Here is a 14,113-nt window from a genome sequence, read left to right as displayed (position 1 = left end):
ATTGCCCGTATTACCGTTAAAATATCAATTCGCCATTTTCCACAGATTTTCAAGTGACGAATTCGAGCGCCCGCTCGAAATTGAAAAATCAACCCCCAGTGCAAAGATCAATCTAATGTAACGTCAGTTTATTACAGAAGCGAAGAAACTATTTATTAGTATGGCTAATTATATTATTTATAGACTGGAATTGAGCTCTTTTTAAATTTACTTTGTAATTCAAAGGTTTTATTAAGTCCTCAAATACATTTCTAAATTGAACCTTATTAGTTAGTACATAAGAATGCAAATCGTAGACAGTTTCAGGTAAAACGACACGTTATTAAAATTGAAAGTATACTAACTAAACTAAACTATAATATTACAAAATTAAAACTAAAATTAAACCTAGAAATAAAATAAAATCATCTACTATAAAATATACTTGCCTACAAAAAAAAAGGAACCAATTATAAAGAGAATACCCCTTCTAACAGGTCTGTTTGCGGCATGGACCCCATGAGCTCTTAATTGTATTATAATGAAAAGCATAATGGTCGATGTGGCTTCGCTCATTATTAAAATATGATCTGCGCCATGTGTATAATTTCAATGCATCGGGTGAACTGTAATGGACAATGGCGCCATATTGCAACCAACCGCCAATTAAAATATGATTAATTATTAAATATCAAAAGCGCTTAGTGCTGTTTCTAATTGGATATCGATGTTATACACTACCGTTTAATTATTGAAATAGTATCAAAATAGAAACACTTTGTTGAGCAAATATTGGCCAATTTAGTACCCGAATGTTTTGAATTTATTTTATGTTCATTAATGCGTTACAGAGTGTTTTATGCAAAATTAAAACACAGTTTATACAAAGTAACACGAGGGACAAGTTTCCCTACACCCACAGATATCTTAATATAAACGTAGGTAATTTGGAATTCAAATTATTACAAAAAAAATAGGATAACATTTTGTCGTCTTTCAACATTATTTATTTTGTCACGCGAACACAAACGAGGTGCGGTTAATTTTCTTGACTAGACACAATTTCGAGGGGTTGCCTCAGTAGGGCTGCCAAATAAACGGGTCTCCAGCGATGGCTCCGAGTGTAAAAGCGGTCCATTTCGTGATCAAGAATATTAAAAGCTGCGCAATACCTACTTTATCTTTATAATTATGAACCTTTCTCCAATCATTGGCAATTTTATAGACTTAGGTGATGCTTCTGAAAAATATTAAGGTAAAAAATTGCAGCCCTAGCACATTAGCTCATGATATTATAACACCTACACAGTTATTATGATTAAACGATATTTTAGTTTGCATTTACTTACCCACAGTTAGATATGTGTAGGTGTTAAAAAGGTATGTGCGTTTAAACCGTCCACATTAATGAATTTACGTGCGGCTACACTGTATACAAGGCCAAAGTAATAATTAGTTTAATATAAACAAAATGTGGTAGGTACATAGAAGAATAATAAAACGAGTAACTAAGTAACTACTCATATTACTACACTAACTATATCCGTACACGGCAGGAAGAAGGATAGTTCGAGATATAAAATTGAAAAAAATTTAACTTAAAATATAATTAGGTACATCAGGTTTAATGTCTTCATAAAATTGAAGATTCGATTATTTCGGGTCATCAACTTCTTCCCGCCGTGTACGGATATCAGCCCGATTCAGATTTAACAATTTGTTGCGGTTTTGATATTATTTTGACACGACCTTGAACATTGCTCAGTAGGGCTAAGATGGTCGGCTCTTAATCATTTGTCACCATACCTGTCACGTTCTAACAAGTATATAAGCGCGAAAGTGATGAGCATAGTGCCAAGTGATAAAAATAGAACGCATGTTCCAATGGATGCATGAGAAATGGTGAGAAAGTCGTGCGTGAGACGCGCGCCAATCACCAAGACGATCGTCAAGGTCGTATCAAAACCAGTTCATAACAATTTAATACAAACCCCCGGGAGTTGTACGGTCACGTCTGAAAATATCGATACGAAAAAGTCCCAAAATATGTATACACGACTTTATTGCCCATATATTAAATACATATTTTTGGTACTTTTTTCGTATCGATATTTTCAGACGTGACTGTACCTACCTATTGCAAAGGTATTTGATTTATAAGCTGGGCATCACCAAAGGTGTCCGCGCCAACATGGCACAACTAAAGAAAGACTACTTGTTCCTCGCTCTTATTTAATCGACAGTTCCGACCATCCTTTACCAACCAACACTATTGTCCACAGAGCATCATGCCCGTCATCTCTCTTCCACACATGGGAAACGCTACTGCAAGAAGTGGAAGCAGATGTGATCGCCAACAACAATGCGGCAACAGCGCTGGAACGCAACGTCGCCGCGCCACTGGTGGACCGCACGTTCCATATGAAGGTGCAGGCCAGGAAGCTGTTCGCGCACCGAGAAGGATGCGAAGTCATTCTGGCGAAGGCTGATGATCAACTTACTAAGGTACAATTTGAGAATAATAAAGACTAAAAAAAACCTAGTTCCTGTTAATTTACAATATTACTACATATTACAATAGTTGAGTAGAAAAGTAATACTGATACAGAACATTACTCAATAGGGTTATCAAACTAACTTTATAGGTTTTATAATTATATTAAATTAGGTAGTAGTGATTTTCGGGTACAAAACCGTACAATGTTTAACGGCGCTGACGTCACTTAATTTTCTAGGTGACTCTGCTGTCTAAACACGTGGAATATTTTTTCTTAATTAAATGATCGAGAGATAGCTTAATTTAGTGGGTTAATCAGTTCGGTTGATTTTAAAATACATACATGTACATAGTTCACCGTAGTTAAGCTGTATTGAGCTTACTGTGGGACTTAGTAAAAAAATAAAAAAATATATATAACAAGTCAATTGAGCCATCAATCATGTGATTATGCATGAGTGTATATGCCCTTGTTTGAACTGTTTGAATAAGATACCTACCAAATTAATATACCAAAACAGCTAAGAGAACCATTTCTGTATTTTGATACATAATTTGTGAAAGCTAATCGTCAGATAATTAAACGAACACCCACGTTTAAGCCGAAGGAAAATATCTACTTTGTAACCATTATGCTTAAAATTGTTCTGTTTGATTATTTTTAAATTAAAATTATTCACCCTAAGCTATATTGAGCTTACTGTGGGACTTAGTCAATTTGTGTAATAATGTCCTATAATATTTATTTATTTATTCACACGTTACGTTTGTCACTTTGTACCATAACATCTTTGACCAGAGGAATGGTATATTATATTAAATATATTAACCTGGGTCACTCATACAACTCATTAAATATATTAACGACATCGAAGTCGAGTCACATACTGAAGTCCGTTATCGACTTTATACACGTGAGTGACCCGGATTAAAATATTGACGGTGTCTCACGGAAGATTTGTTATTAAAAAAGGAATAATGTTTAAATTCTAACCAAGCCCACAATCAAAACTGCTTTTTTATAATTATTAATAGGACTTCTGTTTATTACGACACAAAATTACCAGAAATAAACTACCGAATATAGGTGCAATTCTAGTGTTCTTTTGGTGTCGTTGTAATATTTTAAATACTGACCTAATTGACAGAAATAACGATGTCACTAATGTAGTATTTCGAATAGACATTGATATCGATCCAGCCCAGAAATAGACGCTTTAGTAACAAAGGGGCAACATGTTATTACGATGAACGTTGGTTTGTAATTACAGTGCGCGAACAAAGAATAGATGATACTAAGGGCGCCACTGGGCCTAAGTTTACATGATGGTTGTAAACAGCAAATAGTTATAAAGCAATCTTATTCTGCCGCTTAAGAGCGTTTTCATATTATACGCTCCGATATCGGATGTATGATCCGAGGATCCCAGATCCGCAACGTCGGGCCGCGGGGTGTACTTGTAATGGCGCGCCGCGTGTGCTTCAGCGGTCACGCACACTCAACCATTATGCAAACATTATGCCTACATATTTACACATACAAATAAAAATGATCTGTCCGACAGCTGAATAGGGCCCGATATGTCTGAAATTATCGGAAGTGACAATCCGTTATTGGATTTCAGATGGCCTGTGAAGTGAACAAAAACTGTTAAAGATTGCCCTGTAGCACGAAGTCCGACGTTTTTGGCAATAAAGTCGCTTTTTTAACAAAATTTATTAAACGAATAATTTACAAATACAGAAAAACACATATGTTATTGTTTAGATTTAGGTAGAGGTACAATTTACTTTCATCCGATATCCGCTATCAAATCGGACACTGTGAAAACGCTCAAAGGACGGGGGACGCCCTGTGTCGTTTACTTTGGCTGTTTGCTCACAAAAAAATCTCAAAATAATTTCTATATAAAAATTCATCAAATAAGTCTAAAGCCACTTGGAATATTATAAATAGTTCAAAAATGAAACACATAAAAGATAACATTTCAGAAATCAACTTGAATGGAAAAATTATAACTGACCCTAAAGATATAGCACAGGCATTCAATAACCACTATGTTCATCTCAATACAATAGGTGTTGATTCAACTACCATAAGTAACACGACATTGACGTACACTTCTATTAATTCAATTTTTATGAAGCCAACAAATCCAGATGACATAAGAATAATTATCAACTCTCTGAAAAACACCAATAGTACAGGAAACGACGGGATAAGCACAAAAATAATTAAAACAGTTTCAGAAATTATTGCAACACCGCTTAGTTATATTATTAACATGTGTATCGAACATGGAATATTTCCGGACAAATTAAAAACGACCATCGTTCGACCTATGTATAAAAAAAAAGGAGACAAACAAGATATAAATAATTACAGACCAGTGGCATTGATTCCTATTTTCTCCAAGATAATAGAAAAAGTAATCTATCTCAATTTAAGTAGCTTTTTTGAAACACATAACCTTTTTGCTGACGAGCAAAAAGGTTTCCGCAAAAATAAATCCATAAATATGGCCATTTATGATCTACTCAATACAATTACGACACAGTTAGATAAAAAAGTGCCTGTTACAGCATTGTATATGGATTTAACAAAAGCTTTTGATTTTGTAGATCATAAAATCTTATTATCAAAACTATATAATTATGGTATCCGCGGAAATACCTACAATCTACTACAATCCTACTTGATGAATCGAGAGCAAGTCACACAGATAACTCGAATTTGTGTTAAGTCTAAGAAAGAAGTCACGTTTTCTTCAGACTTAAAACAAATAAATTCTGGCGTCCCCCAAGGAAGTGTCTTAGGCCCGCTCCTCTTTTTAATCTACATTAATGATCTGCCAGAAGCAATCACAGATAAGATAGTTCTATTTGCAGATGATAGTACAGTGATTTTTACTAGCGAAAACCCATCATCATTTGAACCACACGTCAACAAAACAATAGAACTAATAATTGATTGGCTACAGAAAAATAATCTATCTATCAATTTAAATAAAACCAAAATAATGACCTTTAAACAGCGAAAAGAACTTATTTCTGATTTAAAAATTACATACAAAGACCAAGACATTGAGGAGACGGATGCAACAACTTTTTTAGGGCTAAGTTTAGATCGTACTTTAAGTTGGAACAACCATATAGATAACGTTTGTAAAAAGTTAAACAAATATTCATTTGCCTTGCATAATTTACGAAAAGTAGTAAATCAGTCGACTGTTTTAATCTCTTATAACGCTCACGTTACATCAACTTTGAGGTACGGGGTTATATTTTGGGGTAATGGTACTGATAGAGAATTAGTATTTAGAGCTCAAAAAAAGTGCTTACGATCAGTATGTGGTATACAAAACACAGAATCATGTAAACCCTACTTCATTAAGTTAAATATTCTCACCCTTCCCTGTCTTTATATATACGAAGTCGCATTATACATTAAGTATAACCCTAACCAGTTCTCCTATTTCAATAGTTATCGCCAACAATATAAAATAAACTCTAGGTCATGTAAAACAGCATTACTAGCAAAAAGCTTTTTTGGAATGGCACCAAGAATTTACAATAAACTGCCAAAAGAGATTTTAAAAATTAATGATTTAAAGAAATTTAAAAAAATGTTGTATGATTTCTTAATAACTAAAGCGTACTACTCAATACAAGATTTTTTGTCAGACTCAGGAAATTTTATTACCCTTTAATATGTCTGCCGTCCTATCACTAAAACCTATCTAACCCACAAATTATAGTTTTGAGATATGAGCAAAAAACGTTCAAACCCATATCTCTAGAAAATGTGTACATTTCTTCCGGATTTCTTTTGTGCAAAAATTAAAACTAAATTTATCCTTACTTTGTTTGAAAACCATTTCCTCAAATATTATATTATTAATTAGAAAATCACAATTTTGTGTTTTAGTGTTGCAAATAATTACTAAAATATGTGCGATATTACTCCTAAAACACCGTTAAGTATACCTTAACCGTTGTTTAGAATTGAATAACATATAAAAAATAACTAAAATAACGGCCAAGTCAATTTACGTGTTTATAGTATCGTAATTGTGAATTGTGTAATAAACAAAACATAGCTTAATAACCGCAAAGGTACTGAACAATTTTATAGTATTTTATCTGTTAAAATATTACCTAGAAAACATTTGTAATAAACACGTTATTGGACTGTAACCGTTTTTAGCTATGTAATGACTATACATATTGAAGTAATTTGTATGCATTCCTATACTAAAAGCCCGTTAAATGACGAACTAGTAATGCTCACTAGGTTTAAGTCTTGGAAATATTCACAAAAAAAGGTTTATTGTATTAACAAAATCATGTTAACCTGCGTTATACTACTAAGTTTTAAGAGAAATTCAATATGTTAAATCACATCTGTATCGTATATGTATTTATTCGCATGCAAAAATAAAACCAAAAACTTAAAAAATACTGACAAATCAGTCGTCAACTTGTTAAAATTTTAAAAACGCAAAGTGTGTCAGTCTCAAAAATGTGTTAAATTTTATATAAAAAAAATGTACGTGAAGAAGTAGATTACTAACCATTTTAAGGTGCCTGATCCATGTAAGGCCCAGTGTCTAATGAAGCCCACTTTTGAAAATGAGCCCCCCGCGCTTTAATTGCCAGTTCAAAAACCTAGTAAGGCTAAATGACTACACTAAAACCTATCATTTCTCAGATCCCTATCCCTACTAGTTTTTTATACGGAATTTGTGACTTCCTGAGTTTTACTACGGTAAAAGGTAAGTTAACATACTATTTACTGGGTTGAGAGGCATAGAAATCTGTAGTAATCATAATAATTGTGCCGATTTTGGAGCAGGTGTCTCTGTAATCGGGTGAGTACTTACGAGATGGATACAAATAAGATAAAAAACGAATTTCCAATAATTAGTTACCCACCTTACCTAGTAGGTTTTTATATAGGGTAGCCAAAATCAGCCTTTAACACCCTTCGCATAAAAATAAAGCATTAATCTCATGCAATATGGAATGGCTGTAGTACAATATGCGGAGATGATCAGAGGCTTCACTTTCATAATTCCGTTGAATTTGGGGACCCGCTAAAGTGTGGTAGTTTCTTAAGTTACTTGGAGTTAGTAAATATTACAAAGCTCAATTAATACCTTTTTTGATTTCGACTGCATTAATCTGCACTTCTTTTCTTCTGATTTTTTTTCTCGTTAAGTATAAAAATCTAAAACTTCCCTTCTAATGCATCTACTTAACTTTTTTTAATGTTCGTCTCGTCTAAGGCCGTTGGAAAAGACGATGCGAGCCAAAACATGATCCTCCCTCTAATTGACCTTATTGATCATATCATCATATGTATCCTCGATAGCTCTATTCTTCTTATATTTTCCAGTCGCTTTGGTAAGATGCCGTTAGAAAGTCCAATTCCTTCTCCTTCTCAAACTACCGCTCTATTTATTTCCATTTATTTGTTTCCTCTCTTAAGTTCTTGTGTGTCTTTTGTACATAAACAGATTACCGTTTTGTACAGACATGCGCTCACGAACCTACGAGTATATTAACCCGGTTATCCTACTCGGCACAGTACAATTATCGCTCTTGTAAAAATACTGCAGATATGGTATATCACGGTGTTATCATTCTTGGATTTCGGTAATGCTTTCAACACGGGTGACTTCGACATCTTAGTAGGCATATTCCGTTCTCTTAATGTATCTCCTGTGACAGTGAACTAGTTTCATAGTTATTAAGTAGGGCGTCAACAGAGGTGGATTGCTCTTAATCTTCATTGTGCCTGCACAGGACGGGGCAGCGTGTTGTCTCCTGTTTCATTTCCTTACTTTATATACTCTAACACGTTATATTTCCTTCTTCTACCACTTTAAACATACTGTCAAGGCTCTTTTACTCATCTACCATAGACAATCTGCACCATGCACATGAACACTAATTTAGAAATCATTTTGATTTGGACTTTCACGTTACGGTCTCAAGGTAAATCCACTGAAATTTAAGTTATAGTGATAGGTACCTAGGTCAAAGTGTTCTGCCAAGACTGATTTTAGTACCCTAATTGCCATTATTTTTAACGGTACCTATTTAGATTTCCTACTCTCCCCAGGTCTCTTAAATCTCGCTGTTTCTCTATCATGGATACCTCAGATGAGCGAGTTTAGAAGGTTTTTTTTTGATATAAAAGCATCACTCCGCATAGTTCGAAACATTACGCCACTAAGATTGCATTAGCTCAATCCCTCTTACTTACTATATTAGTTTATGCTGACACTTGCTACTTAGACCTTTGGAAGACCAACTCAATATGTTTGAGCAATTCCAGCAACTCTCTATTAAGTATATAGTTGCTTTTTAAATTAGATCATGTCTTCGTAGTGGCCATGTTCTCGCTACGTAGAAATCCACTACCAACGTGAATTATCATTGGTTAATCGTTCACCATTTTTGTATGTAAATCGTTCCACTTACTTTCGGTTTTCGGTTTTTTTTTATATAAGCATGCATCCATCAGTCACCGAGTAAAAAAGACAACTTACAGCGCACGGCGCATTGTTAAACTCTATAAACTCGTCTGCCTTGCGTAATAAAATTCAAGGGAATATGTTTTACACTTAGCGGGGTTTTAGCGTGGCATTGTTGGTTGGCTGTGTTTAACTGTTGTATTATTATTCTTTTTCTCAAACATAATTACCCGTTAAGCACACTAAATAGGTTTTAGTGATGTATTTGTTACATGAATCGCAATAAAAGTCTTTTACACAAACGGTTAAAGAACGTTAACCATGTTTAAGCATAGTAACTGTTTTTTTGTGTAGTATTTAATAAAAAAAAATGTACTTGATAAAACATATTAATAGTTTTTCCAAGTAAATGTGTTTTAGCTATGTATAACGTAAAAGATTAATTAAAATAAAAAACTGGCTAAGCGCTTTTATATTACTTATAGAAGAATAATGTAGGTTTGCGATTTTATAGTATTGAGAAGTATCAAATTATAATGCAGTTAGCGTGTTAGGTCGAGTCTGTATCTCCGTAACTACAACAGATAAAAATATGATTCCAAGACCAGTCGATAGAGAATTCTTTTCTCTTTTAGAATATTTGTCCAAATGAAAACTGGTATTATGCAGCTTTGAGCGGTTTTAGAGATATGACGGCATTGTAGTGTTATATTGTATGTCATGTCTTCATTATTCACCATAGATTTAGTTTGTAAATGCGTGCTACATGTCCTCTGTAGCTATTTGTATGCCATGTGGCGTAGCATAGTGATACTTTATTATAAATTTAAGACCTACTGTTGTACATACCTATGTTTAACAAATAAATAATTTGGAATTGGAATTGGAATTGGAATTACTACCATATGAATGCAACATTTGCTTATTTACACATAATTATCCGAAATCTGGTGTCCTCAAGTCTGAACAATTTTAGTTAACCTTAATTGCATTTTTCTATTTTATCTAATCGGAATAATAACTATGAGTGTGGTAGGCTTAGGATTTACGTATAAATATAATTTCACGAAATAGTTTGTAATAATTAGTACTAAATAAAAGCAAGAAATATTACTTTGCTAATCCGCGAGAAAATAACGTGTTAGTCAATCAGTGCTAACCCGTTATACTTACTTGCGTATTTTTACATGCAATTTGGGTTGTTATATTTATTTTTGCGGTGGGAGGGTGGGAACATTAATTGCATGTAAAAATACGCAAGTAAGTATAACGGGTTAGCACTGATTGACTAACACGTTATATTACACACGCGGATTAGCAAAGTAATATTTCTTGCTTTAATTAGCATGGATTTCCGCAAAGTAACGCCTGATTCTATTAATAATAATTAGTACTTATTACGCAATAATTAGAATGCAAATTGATTATCGTTTTACTCGTAACCTTCTAGACTGTAAAGCAAAAAATATGCTGCTTGCAGAAGAGTGATATTACATTTTCGAGTTAGTTTTTGCATGAAGTCCCGTCTAAAGGTTTCATAAAGAGAATAAGAATGCCCATGAATATTTAACTACCCCAGTCTCTTAAGAGATAATTTCGCAAGTCTGTAGTTAACTAACTTTTAAACTGTTCTTGTTGTAGGACTAGAACTTTAGCGTTTTTTTTCTATGTACTTGTATAAGTACAAAAATAACTCGTTTATTGTCTGCCGTGCGCGAAAGAAAGAATTGCAACGGCAACTCTCGGCAACAGGCTCGGCAACGGATCAAACTTTTTAGACAATCACGCTTCAAGACCTCGATGCCTCAAGACAATTATATCATTAAATCCGCCTTTTGTACTTTTTACTTGTTTTTGAGCAATAATGTTTAAAATAAATAAATGTAAATTGAAAGAAATCTAAAAGAATAATCCAATTTTCATTTTCTTCGTGGTAATTAAAATCGATTTTTGTATAAAATAACACTTTTTTTTTCAACCTCATAAATTTTAAGTAGGCACTTATTATACCAAAAAATATCGTTACAATCAATATGGAAGCCTTAAGTAATCAGGAACAACGGAAAGGAGACCGTTCCTAATTACCCCTTGTGTTCTTAATTGTCCATATTACCGTTGGTCAAACGTGTTTACTTTGGAAATTTATTTTATACCTATTATTATAACTTTAAAAAAACATACATGAACACAAAATACTATTAGATTGAAATGTTTCAGGTGTTACATTACCATTGAAGGCAAAATTCGATTATCTATTAAGTAAAGGATAAATTAGGCACCGCAGCATTCTATTTATTCGTTGTTTTATTATTATTAAGTATAGATCGTGTCATACACGAGGACACATGCCTTGACTCGTATTGTCATGTTATAAAAGATTAGATTTGACAAATCGGCGCGTCATCGTGAATGACACGAACTCTAGACGGTTATGACAATAGTAAATTACTGTCGAGATGAATAATGAAGTAATTCTCAGGCTTGAGACGGACGATTTAGGGAGTCTCTTTAATTTAGCAAATGCCATTATATTACGGCCCATTCATATAAACAGTGTTTATTTTGCCCGCTTTCCACAATAAGTTGATAACCATTGGAGTACATCAACTAGGGAACAATAGTAGATTGTTAAACAAGGGATGAAAGACACTCATTCCCGTCGAGATAGTTTGGCGCGCGAACGTAGTGAGAGCGCCAATAGTCCGAGAATGAAATAGTGCCTTTCACACGAGTTAAAAAATCTACTTCTCGTATCGAATAAGAGAAAAGTAAATTATATGTGCATTAAAAAAAATGGTTAAGTGCATTAAAAGAAAAAGAGATTAACAAATCAAACCCAAGTTTTTATACGGTTGGAGTAAACATTACTCATGTCTTTCTTGTTTTGTGTATTTTTGCGTTGATCAATTGCCCGTACCAATTAGACCAGGGATCAAAAAACATACCTAGCCCGGAGATTCAAACAACACATAAATGGAACTCGGTGTAATCCGATTAAAAGAAAAAGGAGACACCATCTGGTCTGCCGAACAACTCAGAATTGAGTTTTCTCTTAGTCCGATGAATTTGATAGTCGGAGGAAAAAACTGTATAGTTCAAACTACGACCAATGAATTTTTCCGAACTAATTTACCTAATTAATGTTTGACCAGTCCGTATCCGGTGAAAGCAGCCACCCTGATGAAATTGGACGAATCCTAATAAAGCCTAATTTTCGCTCCGGGTTGAAAGGTGGCAGTAACTTTCGTAAAAAATAGTGCCGGCGTTATTAGTTTTCCGTGCAGGCAGCAGAGGGCCTACCGCGAACCACCTTCGACGTGTTGCCTCCCTGTAACACTTACGTACGAATTTATAAGTGCGACAGAGTGGCAACACGAAGAACGTGGTTTGTGGTAGGCCCTCAGGTAAGAGTGGAATTGTTCAAAGCATGCCTATGCGTACGCATCGTCATACCAACGAGCGATTTCTCATACATATAATGTGGCTCTATGCTGATAGATGTGATTCCACGGAATTAGGAAGGAAGATGATAATAGGACGAAATATTTTGACAACTGACCAAAGTTTTCTTTAACATATGACGAGATTATTTCGCGATACCTTTTATACCCAATAAGCCTTTGATGAGGGCCTGCCGCGACATAGAAAATCGAAAATTGTTGTCTACCTCTCTATCAATCGAATATGTAAGAGCGATAGAGAGACAGATTACGATTTTCGATTTTTCAATGTAGGCGGTGGGCTTTCTACGTCTAACCTTTATTGGCTCGTAGGGACCAAAGCCCGGAAATCCCGGAAATGAGAAAATTAGATTTTTGCGATCTCTTTTATATCAAATACTAAACCGGATATGAATGGAGTAAAATTATGCTTTTAGAATCTCTGGGAAACAGGAAATCAAATAACTTGGGAATTACTGAAGCTGAAACTGTAGAACTGCGATGGTCTCTGTAATGGCATGGAGAGTTCATTCAATTCGCTGGATTATTTACTTAGACGCAAAACGTGTTTTAATGTTGGTTCGCGCGACGTTCTGAAATTTAAATCATTACACCTGTAGGTACAGGTTGAGCAAGAAGTATACATTTTGTGTTTAATTTTTAACTATATTTAGTTTATATTATAGGATATCATGTTTTGAGTTTTTATTTGTTGTAAATTTTAAAAATATAAAGTAATCTATGAATCCCAAGATTTGGCGTAGGCACTAGTTTTTACGAAAGCGACTGCCATCTGACCTTCCAACCCAGAGGGTAAACTAGGCCTGGTTGGGATTAGTCCGGTTTCCTCACGATGTTTTCCTTCACCGAAAAGCAACTGGTAAATATCAAATGATATTTCATACATAAGTTCCGAAAACTCGTTGGTACGAGCCGGGTTTGAACACTTTGAACCCGCGACCTCCGTATTGCAAATCGCACGCTCTTACCGCTAGGCCATCAGCGCTTCAGTTTTTATATACTATATTTAAATATATAGTTTTTATATTGAATCTATACAAGTTTTAATCAAGGCCATGAAAAACACAAGGAAATATACACCGTGGGCTGATCAAACCCGTCAGATTTTAAAGGTATATTTTTGACCGAATTTAGATACTTACATGCCATACAAAGTTTTCTGAAATCGGTCTTGTTTCAGAGATAGTGACAATTCTAGTCAAAATTCGATTATGTATGAACTTATAGCGAAAAATGTCCATTTGACTGCGACGCTGCCGCTATGTGACTTGGTTTAGTTACATACCTACTGACATATATTAAAGTTTTAAAGGAAACTTGCAATTTTAATTTGTAAAAAAAAACTTATTCGTTGTAATGTTGTTTTTTGCCAAGATGTAAAAAGAAGTAACATATTGTGTGCAGAAAATACGAAAAAATAAAAATATTTATGCCAAAAAATTTAATGATTGACCAAAACTCCTATAACATTTATTCCTCCTTATGACCTCAGGAATGCGTGGCTTAAATACGTCGGGTTTTATCAGCCCACGGTGTGTTCAGTGTTGGTGAGGTTATATCGCGCGGAGTGCCATATCTTTTGTTCCCTTCTAATTTCCTGGCTTTTTGCCCCGTCTCCCTCATGAGTTACAGTTAAGAAATATATTCTCATTTGGTAAGCAGACATTGGACACACCAAACAAGCGAAGGTTTTG

At 34.3% G+C, this 14,113-nt stretch overlaps 1 protein-coding gene across 6 annotated transcripts in view; it reads left to right on the top strand.

The window, feature by feature from the left end:
- LOC133519992 (uncharacterized) overlaps positions 1-14,113 on the top strand; it is a 270,730-nt gene that overhangs the window by 154,774 nt on the left and 101,843 nt on the right. For all 6 annotated transcript variants that reach the window (XM_061854217.1, XM_061854218.1, XM_061854219.1 and 3 more), the window contains exon 5: positions 2,262-2,484. In XM_061854217.1, coding sequence (XP_061710201.1) covers positions 2,262-2,484 — 223 coding nt within the window. The remainder of the gene's footprint in view (positions 1-2,261; positions 2,485-14,113) is intronic.

Source organism: Cydia pomonella, chromosome 7 (genome assembly GCF_033807575.1).
Source record: "Cydia pomonella isolate Wapato2018A chromosome 7, ilCydPomo1, whole genome shotgun sequence".
Lineage (NCBI taxonomy): Eukaryota > Metazoa > Arthropoda > Insecta > Lepidoptera > Tortricidae > Cydia > Cydia pomonella.
This window is presented reverse-complemented; position numbering and strand designations above follow the sequence as displayed.